The 20,242-nt window shown below is 37.1% G+C and overlaps 1 protein-coding gene across 3 annotated transcripts in view; it reads left to right on the top strand.

The window, feature by feature from the left end:
• SHPRH (SNF2 histone linker PHD RING helicase) overlaps nt 1-20,242 on the top strand; it is a 46,130-nt gene that overhangs the window by 9,340 nt on the left and 16,548 nt on the right. For all 3 annotated transcript variants that reach the window (XM_042881465.1, XM_042881445.1, XM_042881456.1), the window contains 11 exons: nt 73-762; nt 4,132-4,383; nt 5,972-6,050; nt 7,971-8,134; nt 8,233-8,489; nt 11,234-11,355; nt 13,405-13,493; nt 15,158-15,247; nt 17,110-17,217; nt 17,993-18,135; nt 19,598-19,771. In XM_042881465.1, coding sequence (XP_042737399.1) covers nt 73-762; nt 4,132-4,383; nt 5,972-6,050; nt 7,971-8,134; nt 8,233-8,489; nt 11,234-11,355; nt 13,405-13,493; nt 15,158-15,247; nt 17,110-17,217; nt 17,993-18,135; nt 19,598-19,771 — 2,168 coding nt within the window. The remainder of the gene's footprint in view (nt 1-72; nt 763-4,131; nt 4,384-5,971; nt 6,051-7,970; nt 8,135-8,232; nt 8,490-11,233; nt 11,356-13,404; nt 13,494-15,157; nt 15,248-17,109; nt 17,218-17,992; nt 18,136-19,597; nt 19,772-20,242) is intronic.

The following is a 20,242-nucleotide window of genomic DNA, read 5'->3' on the forward strand; positions in this document are numbered from 1 at the left end:
TTGATATTATTGTTTTTCCTTCCTTTAAATAAAGGAAGAAGTCTGACAAACTTGGTTAATTTTACTTTGTAGATAGCAAAGACTTCAGAAAGGATTCAGAAGGAGCAGTTGTCTGATGCTAATACTCAAACCAAAGAATCAAAAGACAGTGATGTCACTTCTACAGATGTCCTTAAAATCCCTTTACGAACAAGTATTGCCACAGAAGAACATGATTATTGTGCAACTAACAAAAATGACAGGAAATCTGAAACAGATAATGAGAACTCTGTGGAGGAGAATAAAATTCAGCAGAAAGCTGTGGTCTCCAAATCTCCAGACTTGCATGGCAAGCTCCTCATTTCTGATGACATTAGCAGTCATCCTGATTTTGATGTTTCTAAAAGCACAACTGATGCCCAGCAGGAAATCCCACAATCTCCACATTCACAAGAGCATGCTAGCAATAGTGTGCAACGGACCAGCTCTGTATTTCCATTTAATACCTCTGAATATCGTTTTGAATGCATCTGTGGCGAGCTTGGATTGGTTGACTATAAAGCTCGTGTGCAGTGCCTGAAATGCCATTTATGGCAGCACGCAGAATGTGTAAACTATAAAGAGGAGAACTTGAAAATCAAGCCCTTTTACTGTCCCCATTGCCTTGTGGCAATGAAACCAGTTTCCACAGGAGCGACTCTGATCATTTCTCCAAGTTCAATTTGTCATCAATGGGTAGATGAGATCAACAGGCATGTGAGATCATCATCTCTTCGAGTTCTGGTAAGAGGAGATAACCTCATATTCTGGAGAGTCTTTATCACAGCTCAGTTTCCTATCTGTCTCTGTATTTTGTAAATTTTAAAAGTGTCTGTTTTCTCTCCTAGAATTCTGTATTTCTTCCTATTAGACCAACACTTTTGTTTTGGCACCACAGGGGTTGTTTGCTTCCAGAACAAACTATTTGCCTTTCGTTCTTATATTTTTTTCTTACTAATTGATCACTGGGAGACAGTACGGTGGACTGGATGTCTTTATCTTACAGAAGCAAATTTCATGTAGTAGGAAAAAGTTAATTTCTAAGAAGGAAAACTCTTATGTCATCTTTTTTCTAAAAATTACCAAGGAAATTATAGAGACCTGGCTACAGAAGACTTGTAGCAATCAACTGTATAGTTATGCCCATAGCTCCCTGACAGTTGTTTCTCAGTTAGTTCCAGATTTAAAAAAAAAAAAGTTTCTGTAGGTGAAGAGTGTACTTTTTTTTTTTATATATACTTATTGCAGTATTAAAGAGTAAGCATAATCTTTTACCAGAATTAATTTATTTCTAGATCAGGCAAATAATTGAACTGCTGGTCTGGAAAGTCCCTTCCAATGCAAATTATTAGGTGTCTGATGATGTAGTCAAGTCTTGTCCATTGTATTTATAATAAGCAATAATGTTTGTAATGGTGAAGGGCTCAGAGAACCACAGGTCCCTTATTTTTGAATAAAATGGCAGTAGTTGTAAGTTGATAAGAAGAGGAATCTTTGCGTCCAGGAATGTATCTGATATCTGCATGGATGTCCGAAGTACAACTGAAATCAAGGCCACCAGTAAGTTGTTTGTGTGAGTAGTCTATAACTAGCTTAGACATCTAGCTTTGGTGCTGCAGCTAACAAATGCGTAACGTGCACAGTTTTCCTGGGACCCAGTCTGAGTTTTGTACTGGCTTTGAAAACTGTCAGAATAGTAGCAGTAAAGCCAATGAAATACTGGATGTTAGCTCTTTAAAGTAGCAGCATCTTGCATTCTAAGACACAGCTTACATTTTCTTTTAACTGTCAACTGTAAGCCATCCACGCTGGCTTTTGGTGCTGTTCCCATTTATTTTTTTCTATGAAGTTGGCATGAAAAGAGTGCAGGCATTTCAAAGAACCACTTTCCCGTGTTAACAGATTTTGTACTGCTTATGACCTATATGAAATTGTAATGATTTTGTATAATAGAATGAGGAATTATAATTTATCCATAGGCCATGCTTTGCAGCAGGTTGTCTTTTCCTGCTGCTGTGGAAACAACCAAAGCTTGGTGAAGTTACAGATCTCCAGAAAGTCTGTTCACAAATGCTGAGAAGAGATCATTAGACTTTAATAGCTGTTTTTTTCTTAACAGTTGCGTCTGTGAGTATGCTGTGTTTCAGCATTTTGGTTTTAGTCTTTTTTTCTCTCCCTTGTTCATGTGCGTTAACCTGAACAAGAATCTTCAGCAACCATTTATTTCAGTTGACAAAAACTTTGTTGCCATAAGCAGGAATTTGGAACGAGAAGATTACTGCAGTGTGACAGTGAGAATAAACAGCTGAAGTCAGCAGTGGAAAGTAAACAGATCGGGGCTGAAGAGGAAGGGTAAATAATTAAGGATTCATAGGATCAAATGAATTTTGGTATTAGGGAGCCTATGAACAGGAGGGGAATCAACTCTTTGAAAGGGTAGATAACAAGGGCAGGACAAGGAGAAATGGTTTTAAGTTGAAGGAGGGAAGATTTAGGTTGGATGTCAGGGGGAAATTCTTTATAGAGAGAGTGGTGAGGTGCTGGAACAGGCTGCCCAGAGAGGTTGTGAATGCCCCATCTCTGGAGTTGTTTAAGGCCAGATTGGATGGGGCCCTGGGCAGCCTGGTCTAGTATTAAATGGGCAGGTTGATGTCCCCGCATATGGCAGAGGGGTTGGTGATTCATGATCTTTGAGATCTCTTCCAACCCTGGCCATTCTGTGATTCTGTGATTGGTATTTTTAACTATTTGTTGCCTTAAGAGCACATTAAAGATTTGTTGTGATTTGAAGGACTAGGGAGGCAATGTGGTATGCTTAATAAAAACAAGTGTTCAGAGACAATTTTAGTTGAGAACAAACTGTCTTGATTGAAGTGTTTATGTAATCATAAAATCTCAGAATGAGAGAAGTACAAAAAGATAATTACTGTTTGAAGATGAAACTGAATTATAAACTGTTTCTATGAAGATGGGGGATATCCCTTTATCTATGAGAAGCAAATCTTAAATATTTTAATATTAGGATTAATATTAAATAGTAATACAGGTCTAGGTGAATAGCAAGATATACTCATTGCTAAAATTTTTGAAGTAAGTAATGGATGCCCGTTGCTTTGAGGTACATTCCTGAGATAAATAGAAAACAAGAGAAATAATGTGTGTTTTTCCTCATAACAAATCAGTTGCTATGCATCTTTGATAGTAATTGCTCTTAGCTAGAAACGCTGAAGATGACAAAACGTGTTTCTGTTGTTGGTTATTGGTTAAATTGTCTCTTGTGCCACACATTATCATGTTTTGATATTCTTATATATTGAGACATAACATTAGGTGTGTTTTCTTTAGATATAGAGTGAGATCATGGGGAGACATAGTAGAATGTTTGATTTAACTTGTAATTTTTTTGTTTGTTTTAAACTGCTGTTTGTTTCAAAAAGGATTACACTTAAAATGATAAGGGAGATTAGAAAAATGCTGATACTGGAACAAGTGATGCTATGAAGGATTTATAATACAACTCTATCAGTGCACAGGGATTGTTTCTCCCTGGGGTATTCTTTTCATTTCATGACTCTCTTTACAGGTTGTTTTTGTTGATCAGGGATTACCCAAAGTATCACTTCGTTTTCAACTATTTTGTTATTTTGCTGCATACCACTGTTTTTGCCTTCTCCTTATGGAATTATTATGGTGTGGATGATAAGGGGAATGAGAGGAGAAAGGTAATGTCCAGCTGCAGTAAATGAGAGGAGAGAGTGTGTGATGCTGACTGACGGAATGCTTCTTGCAATGTAACAGGATGTTTACTCTTGCCTGCAACTTCCCCAGCAAATAACTGTTGTGGCAAATCCTAGAATTTCTTTTTTTCAGAGGAGGAAAAAAAGTTTGAAGTCTTGTACATATATAAATAATTATACATAAAAATGTGCATCAATGTATTGCATTTATTACCTGTATTATTAAAGTTTTTCCACTATGTTACTTTATGAATACAGGTCTTATTTTATAAGAACACTTCTGAAAGTATGCATGTGTTAAGCTATACTGATATTTTTGCTTTTTTATTATTGTTGAATTCTTTTCTCGTGTATTATTGCAAACAAATCAATGTAGGTGTATCAAGGTGTGAAGAGGCATGGCTTTTTGCAGCCACACATGTTGGCAGAGCAGGATGTGGTTATCACAACGTACGATGTCCTCCGTACTGAACTGAACTATGTGGACATACCCCATAGCAACAGCGAAGATGGGCGCCGTTTCAGGAACCAGAAGCGCTACATGGCCATCCCGAGCCCCTTAGTAGCAGTGGAGTGGTGGAGGATCTGCCTTGATGAAGCACAAATGGTTGAATGCACTACTGCAAAGGTATGATGTACGATATTCCCAGTCATGTGTTATTTAACCTGAAGCAAGTTGGGAGGGAGTGTTCATCTGCCAGAGGGGAGAAAGGCACTACAGAAGGACCTGGATAGCCTGGATTGATGGGCCAAGGTAAACTGCATGAGTTTCAATAGTGCCAAGTGTTGGGTCCTGCATTTTGGTCACAACAACCCCAGGCAACCCTATATGCTTGGGGAGGAGTGGCTGGAAAGCTGCCTAATGGAAAGGAACCTTGGTGGACAGTTGGCTGAATATGAGCCAGCAGTGTGCCCAGGTGGCCAAGAAGGCCGTTGGCATCCTGGCTTATATCAGGCAATACATAGGAACGGTGTGGTGAGCAGGACTGGGGAAGTCATCCTGCCCTGTACTTGGCGCTGGTGAGGCCTCACCAAGAGTACTATGTTCAGTTTTGGGCACCACAGTACAGAAGGGATATTCAGGTGCTGGAGCAGGTCCAAAGAAGGGCTTGTAGAATATGCCCTACCAGGAGAGACTGAAGGAACTGGGGCTGTTTAGTCTGGAGAAAAGGAGGCTGAAGGGAAACCTTATTGCTCTCTTCCAGTATCTGAAAGGTGCTTACAGCCAGAGTGGGGTTGGTCTCTTCTCACAGATGATGGGGTGAGGGGAAATCGCCTCAAGCTGTGCCATTGTAAGTTTAGATTGGATGTCAGGAAAAACTTCTTTACAGAAAGAGTTGTTAAGCACTGGAATAGGCTCCCCAGGAGGAGGTTGAGTCACCATCCCTGGATGGGTTTAAAAACCATTTGGATGTGGTGCTTGGGGTCATGATTTAGCATAGGGTTGTTAGAGTTGAGGTAGTATTGTTAGGTCATGGTTGGACTTGATGATCTTTAAGGTCTTTTCCAACCTGAGCGATTCTATGGTTCTATGAAAAGGTTTTGACAGGCTTATTAAAGTAATTAAACTAGCCTCCCCAGCTCCTAACATTCGCTATGCTTGGGTCATTTGTCCTTGTATCATCTTCTTTCAAAGTACATTTTCTGTTGGAGATTTTTATTATTAAATGTTCCTCGTGTTGAAATTTTAGCAGACTGAAATATATCCAGCTCAAAAAAGCCTAATCTATACTGACAGTTCAAAGAACTAGGTCACCATGTTGTATATAGTGTTTGATAATTTTCAAACAATGCTAGCCTGTTCTGTAACATGATTCAGAGGCTTAGATACGTAGCTTGGGTCTAGAAGTTAAAAATAATCTACAGTGTCTCTGGAAATTCTTAGGTCTGCAGAGGCAGATAATTTTAAATAGTGCTTTTCCAGTCTTTGTCCAAGATAAGAAGACAAAAATGCTGCTTACATAATGGTGTATAGGTCATAGTGTTCCTTTTTATGTACACCACTTTTGCTAACTGTTTGTCTCTTGTGAACATTTGATTGCACTTGATTTCTTCAAAGTGGACATGTTTTCATAATATATTGTACTGATGCTGCTTATAGATACATTAATTTTTTTAGACTGAAAATGTATTCTGAACAAAAAGAAATAGGGGAACACAGTCTGAAAATAGTAATATTTGGTTTTCCTTCCTGTTGGTTCTGCCTTTTTGTCTAGGCTGCTGAAATGGCACTCCGTTTAAGTGGAATCAATCGTTGGTGTGTCAGTGGCACTCCCGTGCAGCGAGGATTAGAAGGTGAGATTTAATGCCACAATGTCAGCTGTAAGTTTTCCTTGTTCTAATGATTAGGCAGTTGTTAGAAACAGTTGAATTGTCTGCAAGTTTTGCTCAGAATTTACATTGTACTCTGATTTTGCAAGTCAGAAAGTGTAAATATGTAATAAAGTCGTCAATAGATGTATTGATATAAAAATTGCAGAGCTGAGATCTCATTTCCCTGGGTCAGGAAAAGTACTTTTAGGAAAGGAGAAGCTATGTGTCAAGCAGATGTCTCAGGCCTCTTCTTCCATGTAAGAGTGGGTAACTGTTAACCTCTGTATTATAACTAAAGAGTTTGCTCTGGTTGTAGAATCTGTCAAATACAGCAAGTCATGCTGTATTTGCTTTTTATATAGCCTTGTAAGAAATACTGTGGGCACTGACTGCTATGTACTTACCAACCACTAATATAAATTCTAGAAATCATATTAAAATAAAGCTCCGTGAAACTGTTTTAAGTCTATATAAGAACTTAATGAATTAATATAAGTTGTGGAGTAGGGAGCTGTATGTTAGGTGTCATTTGTCTGGTCTTTTTCCTGAGGTACTCAGTTTTTGCAGACAGGCTTTAGGCAAACATAGGAATAAAGAAAGGGAACTAACTGAATCTTCTCATCTCCTTGTGTTCTCTGGTAGATTTAGGAATAAAGGCTACACATTGAGGCAATCAGTTTGAAAGTGGATGAATCAGTGTAAGCATTTATGTACATTCCTAGTCTATTGTTAAGATATGAGATCACTGTAAAAGTCAGTATTGGATATTAATCCATTATGGAAATATTAATAAAATTTATAATGCATATATTAGAGCATTCATAATTAATAAAGAAAACACTGTAGTAGAAAATGACTGATTTGATTGTCTCAATTACCTTGATTGAGTCCCTTGTATGTGATAGGATTGATTTGATACATATCTGAAACATCATACTGTCTGTAATACGTGCTGGTCTATCACTCAGACTATATATAGAGACCCCTGCCACACAGGACATGAAAACTGCTAATTTGAATCTGTACCTGCCACTGCTGTAATAAAGTAAGAATCACTCTCTTCTTGTGCAGATCAGGTTCCAGGAGTTTGCTTCCCATCCCTTAAGATGTATATGGTGAATTCTTACGGCTCTCAGCTGAATACTGAGATTATCATCAAGCTAAAAGAGTAAAGAATGTAGCCACTACCAGGTCTTAAAGAACTTGAGAGTACTGTCACGTGTGTCTGTTTCCGTGCTGTTCACGTGAAGCTCTTTTCATGTGTACTCCTGTAGTTTTCCAGTAAGTTTCAGGTACAAGTTTAAAGTTAGCATGTTCTAAAAGTTTTTCCTTTCAAAATGATGGACGGCAGAATTAGCAAGTTCTGTTCTGTCAACGTAAGAAAACAATAGTAATGTATTTTGTTAATTTCTGCTGCTATAGTTGAAGAGTGAACGTCTCCTGAATTACATCCACTTTAGGAGGGTAAGCAGACAGTTGGCGCACAGCAGGCTGTAAAGTAATAATACTGAGCAATATTGTTTGAGAAAAAGCTGGCAAACTTAGCTAACCATATGCAGTCATGTAATTTCTGCCTCTCACCCATACTTTAAGTAGATTTAGATTCATCAGTCTGTTCAGCTGAACTTGAAGTTAGGGAGCTGTCTCACAAACAGCCATATTCCAACAAGTTCTATAAAAATCAACAACTAACCAGAGAAGAGGCTTCTCTTCCACACCTAGTCCTCTACCTCCTCCTGGTAACTATTTTTTTGAGGGAATAACTGGAAAAGGTGATGGCTAAAAAAATATATTTGCTTCAGGTATAGTAAACTTTCTGTGAAAATTGACTTTTTTTTTTTTTTTTTTTTGGAAGCATATTCTGAAATACTAAAAACATGTAAAACTTCCTTTTCTTGGCAGATCTATATGGATTAGTCCTTTTCCTTGGAATTGATCCTTACTGGGTCAAACATTGGTGGGACCAACTTTTGTATCGACCTTATTGTAGGAAAAACTCCCAGCCTCTCTACAGTCTGATTGCCAAGATAATGTGGAGATCAGCAAAGAAAGATGTGATCGACCAAGTAAGAATGAGATTTTTATTTTTTTTTTTTAAATTTATGAAGATGACTTACAGCTTTATTTACAAATTTCTTTTTTTTTTTTTTCTTTTTAATTGCAGATTCAAATTCCCCCTCAGACAGAAAATATACACTGGCTTCACTTTTCTCCTGTGGAGAGACACTTCTACCATCGCCAGCATGAGGTGTGCTGCCAGGATGCATTGGCAAAACTCAGGAAGATTTCGGATTGGACTCTTAAGCTTAGTAGCCTAGATAGAAGGACTGTGACATCCATTCTGTACCCTTTGCTGCGGCTGAGGCAGGCCTGCTGTCATCCACAAGCTGTTCGAGGAGAGTTCTTGCCCTTACAGAAGAGGTGAGTTTTTGTCAGTTCCTAAGTGGTTTGCTTTATCTAAAGCAAAACTTCAGTTGTCCCTAACAATGCATTATCTTATACAACTTTTAAACAAGCCTAATAAAATTCTTTAGTTAACTATGCAACTATGTCAGTGTCCAGCTAACTGACATCAGAGGTTGAATTGAAGACAGTAGGGTAGGTAGTGTATTTCTTGTGCTAAAGAACATAAATAGTACTGAGAGACAATTGATTGTGCAGTAACAAGTTAGGCTTATGATGCTATTGCATACTTGGATGTTGCAGGTGACACGGTGTGAAACGAAACATTCTTTTTCAGTTTTAAACTAGAACACCAATTTTCTTCTTTCCTACAAAGCTAGCTTTCATTGAAATGAGAACAACCAAGAAAATGAATAAGCAGGATTAGTTCTTTAAATCAATTTTTTTTTTCAATGTGAGGTTGCACAACTAGTAAATGTAGATCAGAATGTGAAAGCTGCTTTTTTTTTTTTCGCATGCTTTTATGATCACCCTTTTCATAGGTGCTCTGCAAATAGCGTCCAGCTGTGTGTTAGTCTTTATTAGGCCTAAACTATGTTGCTAGCACTCTCTGAAAAACATGGCTACTTTTTTTTTTTTTATGCCTTTGGAGGAGGCTTTTGAGAACAAGGTGTTTCTATTTTAAAATATTAGAGCACTCCTTACACTGTTTCATTTTTAAGCTACAAGCAAGGAAGAACATGTACTTCATTACTAGCAATATTATTTCTACTATTTCCTGTGTTTGGTCATCTTTTCAATTTCTTTCCATCCTCTTGTGGAGTGTTGTGTCTGTTCCTTCCTGTTCCTCATACAGGGCAGCTTCAGTGTGTCTAAGCAGCTCTAACTGACTTCGCAGCTATTTCACCAGGGACCAATAGTAGTCACTGTGCTGTGCCACTTTGTCTCGCATTCTACTAATGTGGAAGCAAGAGAAGAGAACAAGAGAAAAATCAATGTCCCTACAACATAATCTGTATTCAGATGTGCCAGTGGAGTGTAAAAGAAATGTTTAAAACTGCGTGTTGGAAATGGCTTAGGAGCTGCAGTGATTCTAGTGGAAAGCCTCAGGAATGACAGCTGCATAGTAACTGTGGGTTTAAAAAAAAAGAAAAAAAAAAAAAAAGAAACCTAACAATGAAAATTAAATCTATCTCAGGATGATATATACTATGAAAACTTGTTTCCAAGCACTATTTGTATGTATTGGTGAACCAAACCCATTGCTATTACCATTGCTTTTGTAATTTTTCTTGAAGCCACCAATGGTTTTGAGAACGAAAGGGAGGCAGTAGTGGTAGAAGGATCAGACTATGAGTAGCGGGTATGTTGTGTCTTTATTAGTACATCTGCAGAATTATGCTAACTGTAAATTATGATTATAGTAATCTAAAGCCTGCTCTGCTATTATACCAGAATAGGAACTCAGGGAACCAATTACGTAAATAGAACGATGTTGCAAGAAAAGTCACTTAAAGGCATGGTCAGGGATACCCTTCCTGCATGCTTGGGCAGAGACTGCACACAAGTGGTATCATCCTTACTCTTCTGTAACATACATCAAATAGTAAATATTTCTCCATGAAGTGAATGAAGTGAGAAGCAGATCTCTAGGAAGGTAGAAGGGTATTTTAGCAGTAGTTAGTTGCAACCTCAGGTCAGATGTAGTAGACTGTTGTTTCATTTTACTTTCACATCTCTTTACATAATTCTTCTTCCCGCCTGAATTTGTCCCTTGGCCTTGCTTCAAGCTATTCTTTATGCTTCCCTCTCATTTCTTTTCTTACTTGTTCTTCTTATCTCTCCCTTTCCTTCATTTTTCTTTTCAGCTAATTCACTTCTAACTAAATTCCTCTGAAGAAATACAATTACAAACAAATGTAGAAAAGGAAGTCTATAATGGTACTTGCTAATCATTGCTGTTTTCTTTCCACATATACGTTACCTCAATATTTAATGTTTTGTATATTTAATTGCTGATGGAGAGGGAAATATAGTCTCTCATGACTGTTTTCATTTCTCATTTTGTTCTCTCATCTTCTAGCAAAATGAGATCTATTTTTGACTGTTTCCAGTTCTCTACTATAACAGAGCAACATATTTTGCACTCTTAAATTATTTTACCTGGTTCTAATGTTTTTTTTCTTGTCGTACTTCTGCCTATTTTTACTAGATTTCAATCTCTTGACATATTCAGTTTAGGGGAAAATTATATCTGAAAGAACAGCTGATAAAAAAAATTTGTTAATGTTTAGTCTCTAATAAATATTTGCACAGCCATTGTTGTACGTAATGTAGTATCTCATGCTACACAGCATGGCAATTATAATTCTGTATTATTGTGGTGTAGCAGTTGGACAGATCAATATAATGAGAAAGACATAACAACAAAGGTGTGATGATGGAAGAACTAGCACAAAAGAAAGGTGCCATGAAGGAATGGAAGAAGGTTGCTCTCTGATATCAGAAAATTCCAGGTTTACAGGAAAGCTTTCTCCAGAAAGAGATCCTTCCTCAGTGTCTGTCAGCCCTTAAATGAAGCCTAAGAGAGGTGCAGCCAGGCTCCGTGCCTTCTGGTCCCGCAACTGAATTGCCTTCACCTGTGCTCCCAGGGCTGACCAGGTCCTTTCCCCAGGTGCTCAACCAGTGGTTCAGGCTGTGACTCAGCAGTTCCCATACATGTGGCTTAGTTTCAAACTTGAGTCACTTGGTCTCTGTTCCAGCACCATGACCATGGAAGAGTTGCTTACATCTCTGCAGAAGAAATGTAGAACGGAGTGTGAGGAGGCTCACCGACAGCTGGTGTGTGCTCTTAATGGCTTAGCTGGTATCCATATCATTAAAGGTAAGACTGGATATCTGTTCTGTATTTAAGTCTTTTAGTGGCCAATAATGGTTTTGATAGCATTTTTGAAACTGGGGCTTTTTCATGTGTGAAACCCTGGGAAAAGTATGGAGTCTTATTAAAGAGTTTGTAACAAAACCAACATTCCTAGATGACAGAGCAAACTACTTCTGATTTTCCTGTTTATTTCCTCTTTATTTCTATCTTTCTGTCATTTTACGTGTACTTGGAGAATAAAATAAATCAAATGTATAACTCTGCTTAAGTTGCTTATGTTTTATCAGCACCCTTCTTTCTGGGCTTCTTATGTGTCCCTTACCACGTGCAAGTCTTAATAAACTCTGGAGTCTACTTGCTGCATTTCAAAATCTGTGCTTTTGCCTAGCAGTTAAATTTGTGCTGCCTGCTGTTCAGCTCTGTCAATGTGTTTAATGTGAGTTAGGAGGAAAAAAGCTTTGAATGAAAAACAAAAACAATTGTATTATTTTTAAATGTCCTAGAAAACAAAAATAATAATAAATTAGAGTGGCATGGATGTAAAAGAAATGCCTCTCTGCCTAGTACTTACTACTCTAAAATTGAGAAGATGCTTGAATTTTTCCCAGCTCACTTTCTTTGAGGAGCAAATTGATTTAAAAAAAAAAAAAAAAGCATTAATTGGAAACAGAAGTCAGACAGCTCTATTCTAGTGTCTTTTTTTTTTTTTTTTTCCCAGAATTATTGTTATGCTGTGTCTTCTTGATCAGCAAGGAGGAAGCATACCTTTTTACTTAAGCATTGATTATTAGTGTAACTGTGATCTTATGAATCTAATCATTATTAATTTGAATTGTTAAGGGCAGAAAAAAAAGTAATGTAGTTAAAATTGCTGTAGTCACACTTGGTTCCCGCTGTTCCTCTGTGTTGCAGTGCTGGTGGTGGTTTCATACTGGTGGGAAGAGAGGTGTGAGGCTAGTTGTCAGCATATGAAGTTCTCCATGGAAGGAATGTAGTGTGTTGATTTCTCAAGGATGCAGTTAGGGTCTTTTTTGTCTGCTGTCATGCTTCTGCACTTTTCTTTTTCTTCATTTGCCTGTAGCTTCACATCAGTACCAAATTTATAGTAAATGTTAATGCCTTTTGTTAATGTGATGCACTATTTCTCCTTATCTTTGTTGTCCCTAAAAACAGTTTTGCCCACTTCTAGGTCTGCATTTTTTTTGCAACTGCTTGTGAATTTTTTTCATAGCCGTGGTTTCCTTATTCTCTGCCAAGCCTGTGCATTATGCCATGGCTGTTGTGCTTTTCTGTTCTGCACCCTGTATCTTTACAAAGCCTCTGCTATTGTGCTAGGCCTGCATTTCTCTCTGTATATGACTTCAGTTGTAGAATGAGCTATTTACATATAGACATCAGCAACAAGCCAATATTCTGTATCAGACTATGGCTGTATTGCACTGATTGTCAGTTTCCACTTTCTTTAATGTTTCCAGTTTTATGTACACAGCATTAATTTTGTATTTTTTCTTAAATGAGTTTATCTAATTTGTCTTCTGAGAAGTGATTGTGATGCTGGCTCCATCTGCAGTTATGGTGTAAACATTTATGTAATTATTTCTGTTTCTGAAGCATGACCATTTTTCTTGTAGTTACTACTCTGAAAGACTAACACGTGTAATGCACATTTATAACTAAATACCTGCAGTGAGTTGTAGATGGTGGATTTTTTTTTTTTCAGTGTGATGTGTAAGATTTTTTTTTTGTAGGCAACTGTGGATTAATATTTTAAGATCACGAAGTTTAAAAGCTTGCAGTCACAAATGATACTTAGCTTAGAAACTTCCTTGCTCTGTGTAAGATACAATGCTGTTTGTCTTTTCTAGTTTTGGGGCAAGCAGAATGAGTATGGATTGTTTGACAGCAAGCTGTTTGTTATACAGCCTCTCTGAAAATATCTTAGTTAATTTCGAATGATGGATAGTCAGTCCTGGCAGCCAGGATATTTAAAGATGACACAATGTGTGTATATAGATGTTTTTGTTTTGATTATTATTATTTTTTTTAATCCAGGAGAATACACATTAGCTGCAGAGCTGTACCGAGAAGTGTTACGTTCTTCTGAAGAGCACAAAGAAAAGCTCAAAACAGATTCCTTGCAAGTGAGTGAACATCATGACATAGAAAGACATGGTTAATAATTGGAATACTCTAGATTTAATTTAACAGGTTATACCTTTCTTTTTCCCAAGCGATGTACTGATTGACTCTTACAGCCAGCTGTCATTATTGTGGTCTTTAGCTAGGAATCTCTCTAGTGACCTTCAGTTGTCTTTTTTTAAAAGCTGATGTATTTCTAAAAAGCTCTTGCTTCTCAGTCTTAATGATATCCCAAAAGCAGTGTGTGATCTCCACCTGCTGTTCTGTAATAAACTTAACAAGCTGAATTCCTAGGCTTGTGTATGTGACCATGACTGCTCCCATTAATGGTATTATTTTACATACTAGTGCAAATATAGGATGCTGGGATGACATTAAGAATGATATTAATGTCCCAAATGGTAGACAAAATTATTGCACTGTACAAGATGTTCTCTGAAATTGTACTGAAATATGGAGAAATCAATTTTCAGTTAAAACACGAATATGCTTTGAATACAATATAAAAATATGAATATATGCTAATGATCAATAAACAGTTATGTTAGTAACAGCTATATATTTCAAGAATTATCAGTTCTAAATTGACCAAAATTCTTTTCAGTATGACAAGATTTCAAGTGTGATCAGTTATCTATTTTCTTTACTTTGCTTGCTCCATTAAGCAACTCACTCAGTCTTTCAGTGACTTTATCTGGTTATATCTGGTTATATGATGCTTCCATTGTACATCTTCGATCTCTGTAAAATTGAGGCTTTTTTTTTTCTTTTCAGCTAACCATATCAGCATAAATTTAAGTAACATGTAACAAGGTTGTTAATGAATCTGTTTTACAGCAGTGAATATGAAGTAACTTTTTTTTTTTTTTTAATGTACATTGCCTAGTATTATTGACTCTGTGTAATAAAATTCTCCTATTGAGTGCTTCCCACCTTTGACACTTTAGGAAAATAGCAAGCCACTGCTGTGCTGGCTGGTGTTCTTCAATGGCTTAATGCAGTAATAGGGCAAAAATGAAGTGAATCCAGGGGGTGAGAAAGGAACAAGAATATGGTGGTGGAGGTTATTAGAAGTTTATAGAACTTCTAATTCTATAGAAGCATAACATTAGAAGTCTGATTTGGAACAGGATGAATCTGGGATAAGAGGGAAGAGAGTGGTCTTGAAATAATGTAGGGTTTTATTTTGTTTTTTTTTTTGTTTTTTTCCTCCTTCCTTGAAAAGTAAGCAAAAAGATTTGTTTTATGCAGTCACCTTTTATTTACAAAAAATGGTTAAAATTTTCTGGAGCTTTTTTTCCCTTACATTTTGTTTGCTTTAGTAGATCATGTGACATCTACATATAAACTTTTGAATTGTTTGCCAAGAATGTGCTGTAAGATAAATAAACAACTTGTTTTCCTTAATAGTCAAAGGCAGTTTTAATTCAGAGGATGAGTAGAAGACAGTCTGAAGACTTGCCTATTGATTTGCTACTTTCATTCCATCTTTAGTAAATTGAGAAAAACAATGTTTATTATAATACACTTTCATGAGGGGGGGAGAGAAATCATTTAAATGAATACTGATTTCTTGCTGTTACATTTAATTACTGATTAAGCATCTCCTGTCATTGTTATTGCAATGTATCTTTCCATTATTACTGTGACTTTTTTGTTTGTTTAGAGACTTCATTCCACACACAACTTGATGGAGTTGTTGGCAAAGCACACAGGAATTCCTCCAACTTTGCGTGACAGTCAGCTTTCAGCAGAGGTAAATCTAATTCGTTTTTATATAAATACATTTTGAAGGGCACCCTTCTATTTTTTTTTTTATCCTTAAATATTTTCTCTAACCAAAATTTTCAAATTAACTGCATGCATTCCTTTTCAGGTTGTTAAAATCAAATGATATTTAATATGTGAGATATAAATAGAAATGACCAGCAAAATGACACTATCCTTAATGCTTCATTACTTATTATGTTGTGAGTGTGTTTTGTAGAAGTTCTGACTCTTCTGAATTATGATTTTCCCCCACCCCTACAATATTCACACGTAAATAACTTGCACAGATGTTACTGATGAAGAGTGCCTCCTGATTTTTTTCCTTACACTTAATTTTTATAATTTTAAATGCAGGTAGTCAGTCTTTTCTATATAGATGAAGTTTATTTTTCCTGTACGGGTTCCCTCAATTTCAAAAAAAGCTTCCCTGTCTTATAGTAAATAAAATCTACTGCTTTCTAACTCATGTTTTTAGTCATGCTTTGAAGCTGTTTTTCTTTTTTTTTTTTTTCTTTTCTTTTTTTTTTTTTTTTGGCACTGTGTGAATAATTTGAGATGTCCTTGAGAAGGTTCTGCTTTTTTACTTTCTTCACAGACTGAATTTTTCCAGTGGTGTTTGACCAAACTTTCCCTGTGTTATTTACATTGTACTTACACATCCTATAGTAGCAAGTTCTTCCCTGTCTAGAAGAATTGACCATCTTTGGCCAGACAAGCAAGTCACTGCATGACAATCACATGACAATCACCCTATATAAGCTTTTTTAAACTGTATCCTTATCAGGGAAATCTCTGGTGAAATAGCTGGTATTGTGTGCTGGTGTGGGATCCTCCCATATCAACTTATGGCTGTTTTCTTGCCCTGTATGACTCACAAATAATAAAGAGATGCTCAGGGTTTCTTTTGGCTCTGGGTCTAATCATGCCCCATCAATGTAGGCCAAGTAAAAACAAAGGAAACAAGGAGAGACGGTGGGGAAAAAGAAAGGAGAAGTTTAGTTCTTCTTTGATGTAGCTGGATGGGTATTTACAATTAATTCTTCAAGGCCTTTCTCCAAATTACACAGATGCAAAAATTATTGCTCTTACCCATGTCCTGTAAGCCATCCTGCTGATGTTGGTTTGCCTCTGGGAAAACAGCCCTGCTATGTTCAAGTGTTTATCCCCTGGCATTTGGCAGAAGGGTCCTCCCTACTGATGGTGGGTGGGTTATTGATCTGGAGGGCAACTGAGTGCGAGTCTGAATCCACACTGAGAGTATGTGGCTCCTTCTTATTATGCCTTTTCTTATGCTATGTACTCAGTCCTTTCAAACTAACTAAATCTGGTGCTTGTGATGAGCTCACAGTCAGCTTATGTTCCAGTTAGTTTCTAGCATATGTCATCATCCTTGAATTCATGTAGCACTTGCACTCCTTTGCTTCCTTTGTGTTTGTCTGTGAGAGTTTGTGGTGCCAGTGTAAGTTCCATAAAGTTCATGGAGCAGGGAGACCACCAGGCTGCAGCCTGGTCAACCTACATGGTGCAGTAATTCAACTGTGATATGCCCAAGGATGCTTTTTTAATATATAGAGAAGTAAGAATTATGAGTTAAATTCCCATTCCTTTTATAATTCACTGTATTCTTTGTGTATTATTAGGGCTAGTCCAAAAGCAAAATGGCATAATATATTTGCAATAATTTTACTTCTCAAGTGTTTTCTTTGGACTTACTAGTAAATGCTTGATTCTAGAGAGGGGAGAAAAAACCTAAATATTGCTGGAGAAAGAAACATGGGAGTTTCTGCGTTTTTCTGCTAAGTAAATATGAGTTGTGGATAAGTAAGTTAAACTCTCATTTCCATACAGGCAGAACAACTTCGACAGCATTATATGAGTAAATCCAATGCAGAAGTTGCAGAAGCCCATCAGGCTTTACAGCCAGTTCTACAGACCATTCGGGAGCTCCAGAGAAAGGCAGGTACCTTGTACATATTTAGTCACTGGATATTCTTATAACTATTTAAATTAGTTTATCCAGAATTCCAGTCTTACTGTCCATAACAGTTCTCTGAAGCTGTGTTTGTAGTGAGACTTAGACAGTATGTGCATATACACAGAGCCTCAAAATATTCTGTTGACTGCACAAAGAGGTTCACAATGCTTGATGAAAAGATGGCTTAGGAAAGAAACACGGGGTAGTGGTGACATAATTCTAGTAAAGTTTAATACCATGCTGTTGTTTTTTTTTTTTTTAAACTTTGTGTTTCACATACAGTTTTAGTCAGTATGTTGCAGGTTTTGCCCTTGAAACATTTCTGTGACGTGTCAGATGGTATTTCAGTTATTTCTAAAGGAACTCTCCTTTCTGATGTGCATTTAGTTGTTATCCTGAAGGCTCGATTACTTTTAGTTAAGGTGACTGAGTGGTGACCCTACTATCACCCCTTCTCCCTTCAAACCTAGTTTAAAGCCCTGTCAGTGAGCCCAGACATTTCCTGGGCCTAAATTCTTTCCCCCTATGACCTAGGTGGGCCCCATCAGCAGCCTTCAGGACAGGCACCAAGCAAATCACCCCAGGGTCAAAGAAGCCAAATTTCCTGCCATGGCACTAGCCTCTCTGCCACGTATATATCAGAATGGGAATATACGATTCTGTGTTGAAGTGTAGCTTAAAAAGCAGTATAAGCCTCTGCCACAAGGTGTAAATTGATTGTTGAATGGTCACAGATAAATGTTTGTTTGTGGACAGATACATTCTAGTTCTCCTTGGTGGTTGGATGTCATCCAGACAGCAATACAGTACGCCATTGATGAGGAGCTTGTTCAGCGTGTGCAAAATGAAATAACCTGCAACTACAAACAACAGACAAATAAACTCTCCATGGCAGATAAGTAAGATAATAGCTGAATTAGGCTAATGAATACAGTTATGTCTGCTCAAGTCTTCTAATCGGTTTTTGCTAACAGTTGCAGTTAAATGGCAGGCACTTAGGCTTCAGAGCATCTAGGCTGTAATTAAGTTTGGAAAGAAAAACAGGAGAATTACACTTTTTTCCTAGATAAGCATTCTTTAAAGTGTTCCTCTGTGTTATCATACTGTGGTTTTATAGTTTTTATAGCAACTGCTGGATGAGAGATTGAATGTTACATTAAAGTTGGATGACGTCTAGAAGAATCTGACTCACAGAAATGGGAAGCGAACAGACTGTATCAGAAAGTCTTTAACAACATAAAATAGCATCACTATGTTAGAAAGAATCTGAACTTGGGAAGCAGTGCTTTACTAGCTCATGTTATGTAAACAAATTATCTTACCAGGTACTCTTTATTGTACTTGTACAGAATGGAATTTCTGATATGGAAAATTAGGTCAAGCAGTTAGTAGTATTTGTGTGATATTCTGAAGCAAGTCCAGTTTTTGTGAAATTATGTAATAATGGATTAGAATGACATCTGGAGGTCACCTAGCAGAACTCCTTGCTTATAGATTCCAACTCTTGCTCGGAGATTTATGTTCATCAACTTGTATGGAGATTTCTCCCATGTGGTAAATCTGGAATATTAAGTAGCCGATTTTATTAACAGTAGACCTGTGATTCCACTGTGTGTATAATTTTAGGCTACTTGGTTAAGCAAACTAATATTTGCTTAACTAGGTTGTTTTGAAATCCAAACTCCAGTAGTGCTGGCAAACCTTTTGCTTTTCTCTGCTCGCTTTACAAAAAGGATGTTTTTGATCAAACTTCCCTTAAGGCACAGAAGCAAGGTCTTGCAAAACTGTCTTGCGTATGAGTGTCAGACATTGTGAACCCTCAGTAAAGGAGCCCACAGGAAAAACGCAGTATAGGAAGTGCTTTACTGGTGTTCATGTTCCATGGAAAATGGAATGTTTCCAGGAAAATGTTTCACTTCAATGTCCATTTTTAATGATTTTCTTTGTAAGCCAACTACTTAATGAGCAGTGTACTTCTTGCAATGAACGCGTGTGTTCGCTGTGAACTACACAGCTTATTGAAAATAAGTTTGGCCAACAGATGCAAACAAGACATATGAGAATGCATAGTTGCTCGCATTCAGTAGATTTGTAGTGTGGTTCAGAATGTTGCTGGTTAGTGTTGGCTACTAACATTTGATCTCACTCGAGCCTTGGGAAGAGTCTTTCTATTCAGCAAACACCAGGCATCATCTCAAGGGATGCAACAGAATGATTCCTAGCAGCTAGCATCACATTAGCAGTAAGCATTTGTTTGAACTTGATATGTTGTCAAATATTATTACTTACCTTCTTCAAAATACTGAAATAAAATTGGATTAGGTGACTGCGTGCTATTAGTTCCCTTTTTCTTTATATCAGATTCAGAGACTGTAGAGGCCTTCAATACCTGCTCACAACCCAGATGGATGAAGTGAAGAAGTTCCAGAAGATTGTAAGAGAAGCAGTGAAAAATTTAGAAGGCCCTCCCTCAAAGGAGGTTATTGAGGCTGCCACTATTTGCCACTTGCGACCTGTTAGACTTCCACTTAACAAGTATGTCTAGGAAATGTAAAATACATTTTAGAGATGTTTTAATGATTTTTTTTCCTTTATTTGAAATGAGAAAAAAGATTCAAATTTTCATTTTGTATTCAGGATTTTTATGTACATAGACATCACAGGTCCAACTGTTAGAATCATGTTGTCTTTATAGAGTCATAGAATATCTGAAGCTGGAAGAAACCCATGATGGTCATCAAATCTAGCTTCAGTCTTCACACAGGGCAGCCTAAGAGTTAAATCATATATTCAAGAGCATTGTCAAAATGCTTCTGGAACACATAAAAGCTTGGGGCCATGACCACTTCCCTGGGAAGCTTGTTCCTATGCTTGGCCACCCTATCAGTTGAGAACTTTATAGAATGATAGAATAATGCTATGCCTATGAAATGCTTTCTCATCAGATGCTATACTGTGTAAATATAAGACTTAATTTGCTTTTTTTTTTTTTTTTTTTTTTTTTTG

Source organism: Lagopus leucura, unplaced genomic scaffold, assembly GCF_019238085.1.
Source record: "Lagopus leucura isolate 7727_CA_CO unplaced genomic scaffold, USGS_WTPT01 Super-Scaffold_73, whole genome shotgun sequence".
In the NCBI taxonomy this organism is placed as follows: Eukaryota; Metazoa; Chordata; class Aves; order Galliformes; family Phasianidae; genus Lagopus; species Lagopus leucura.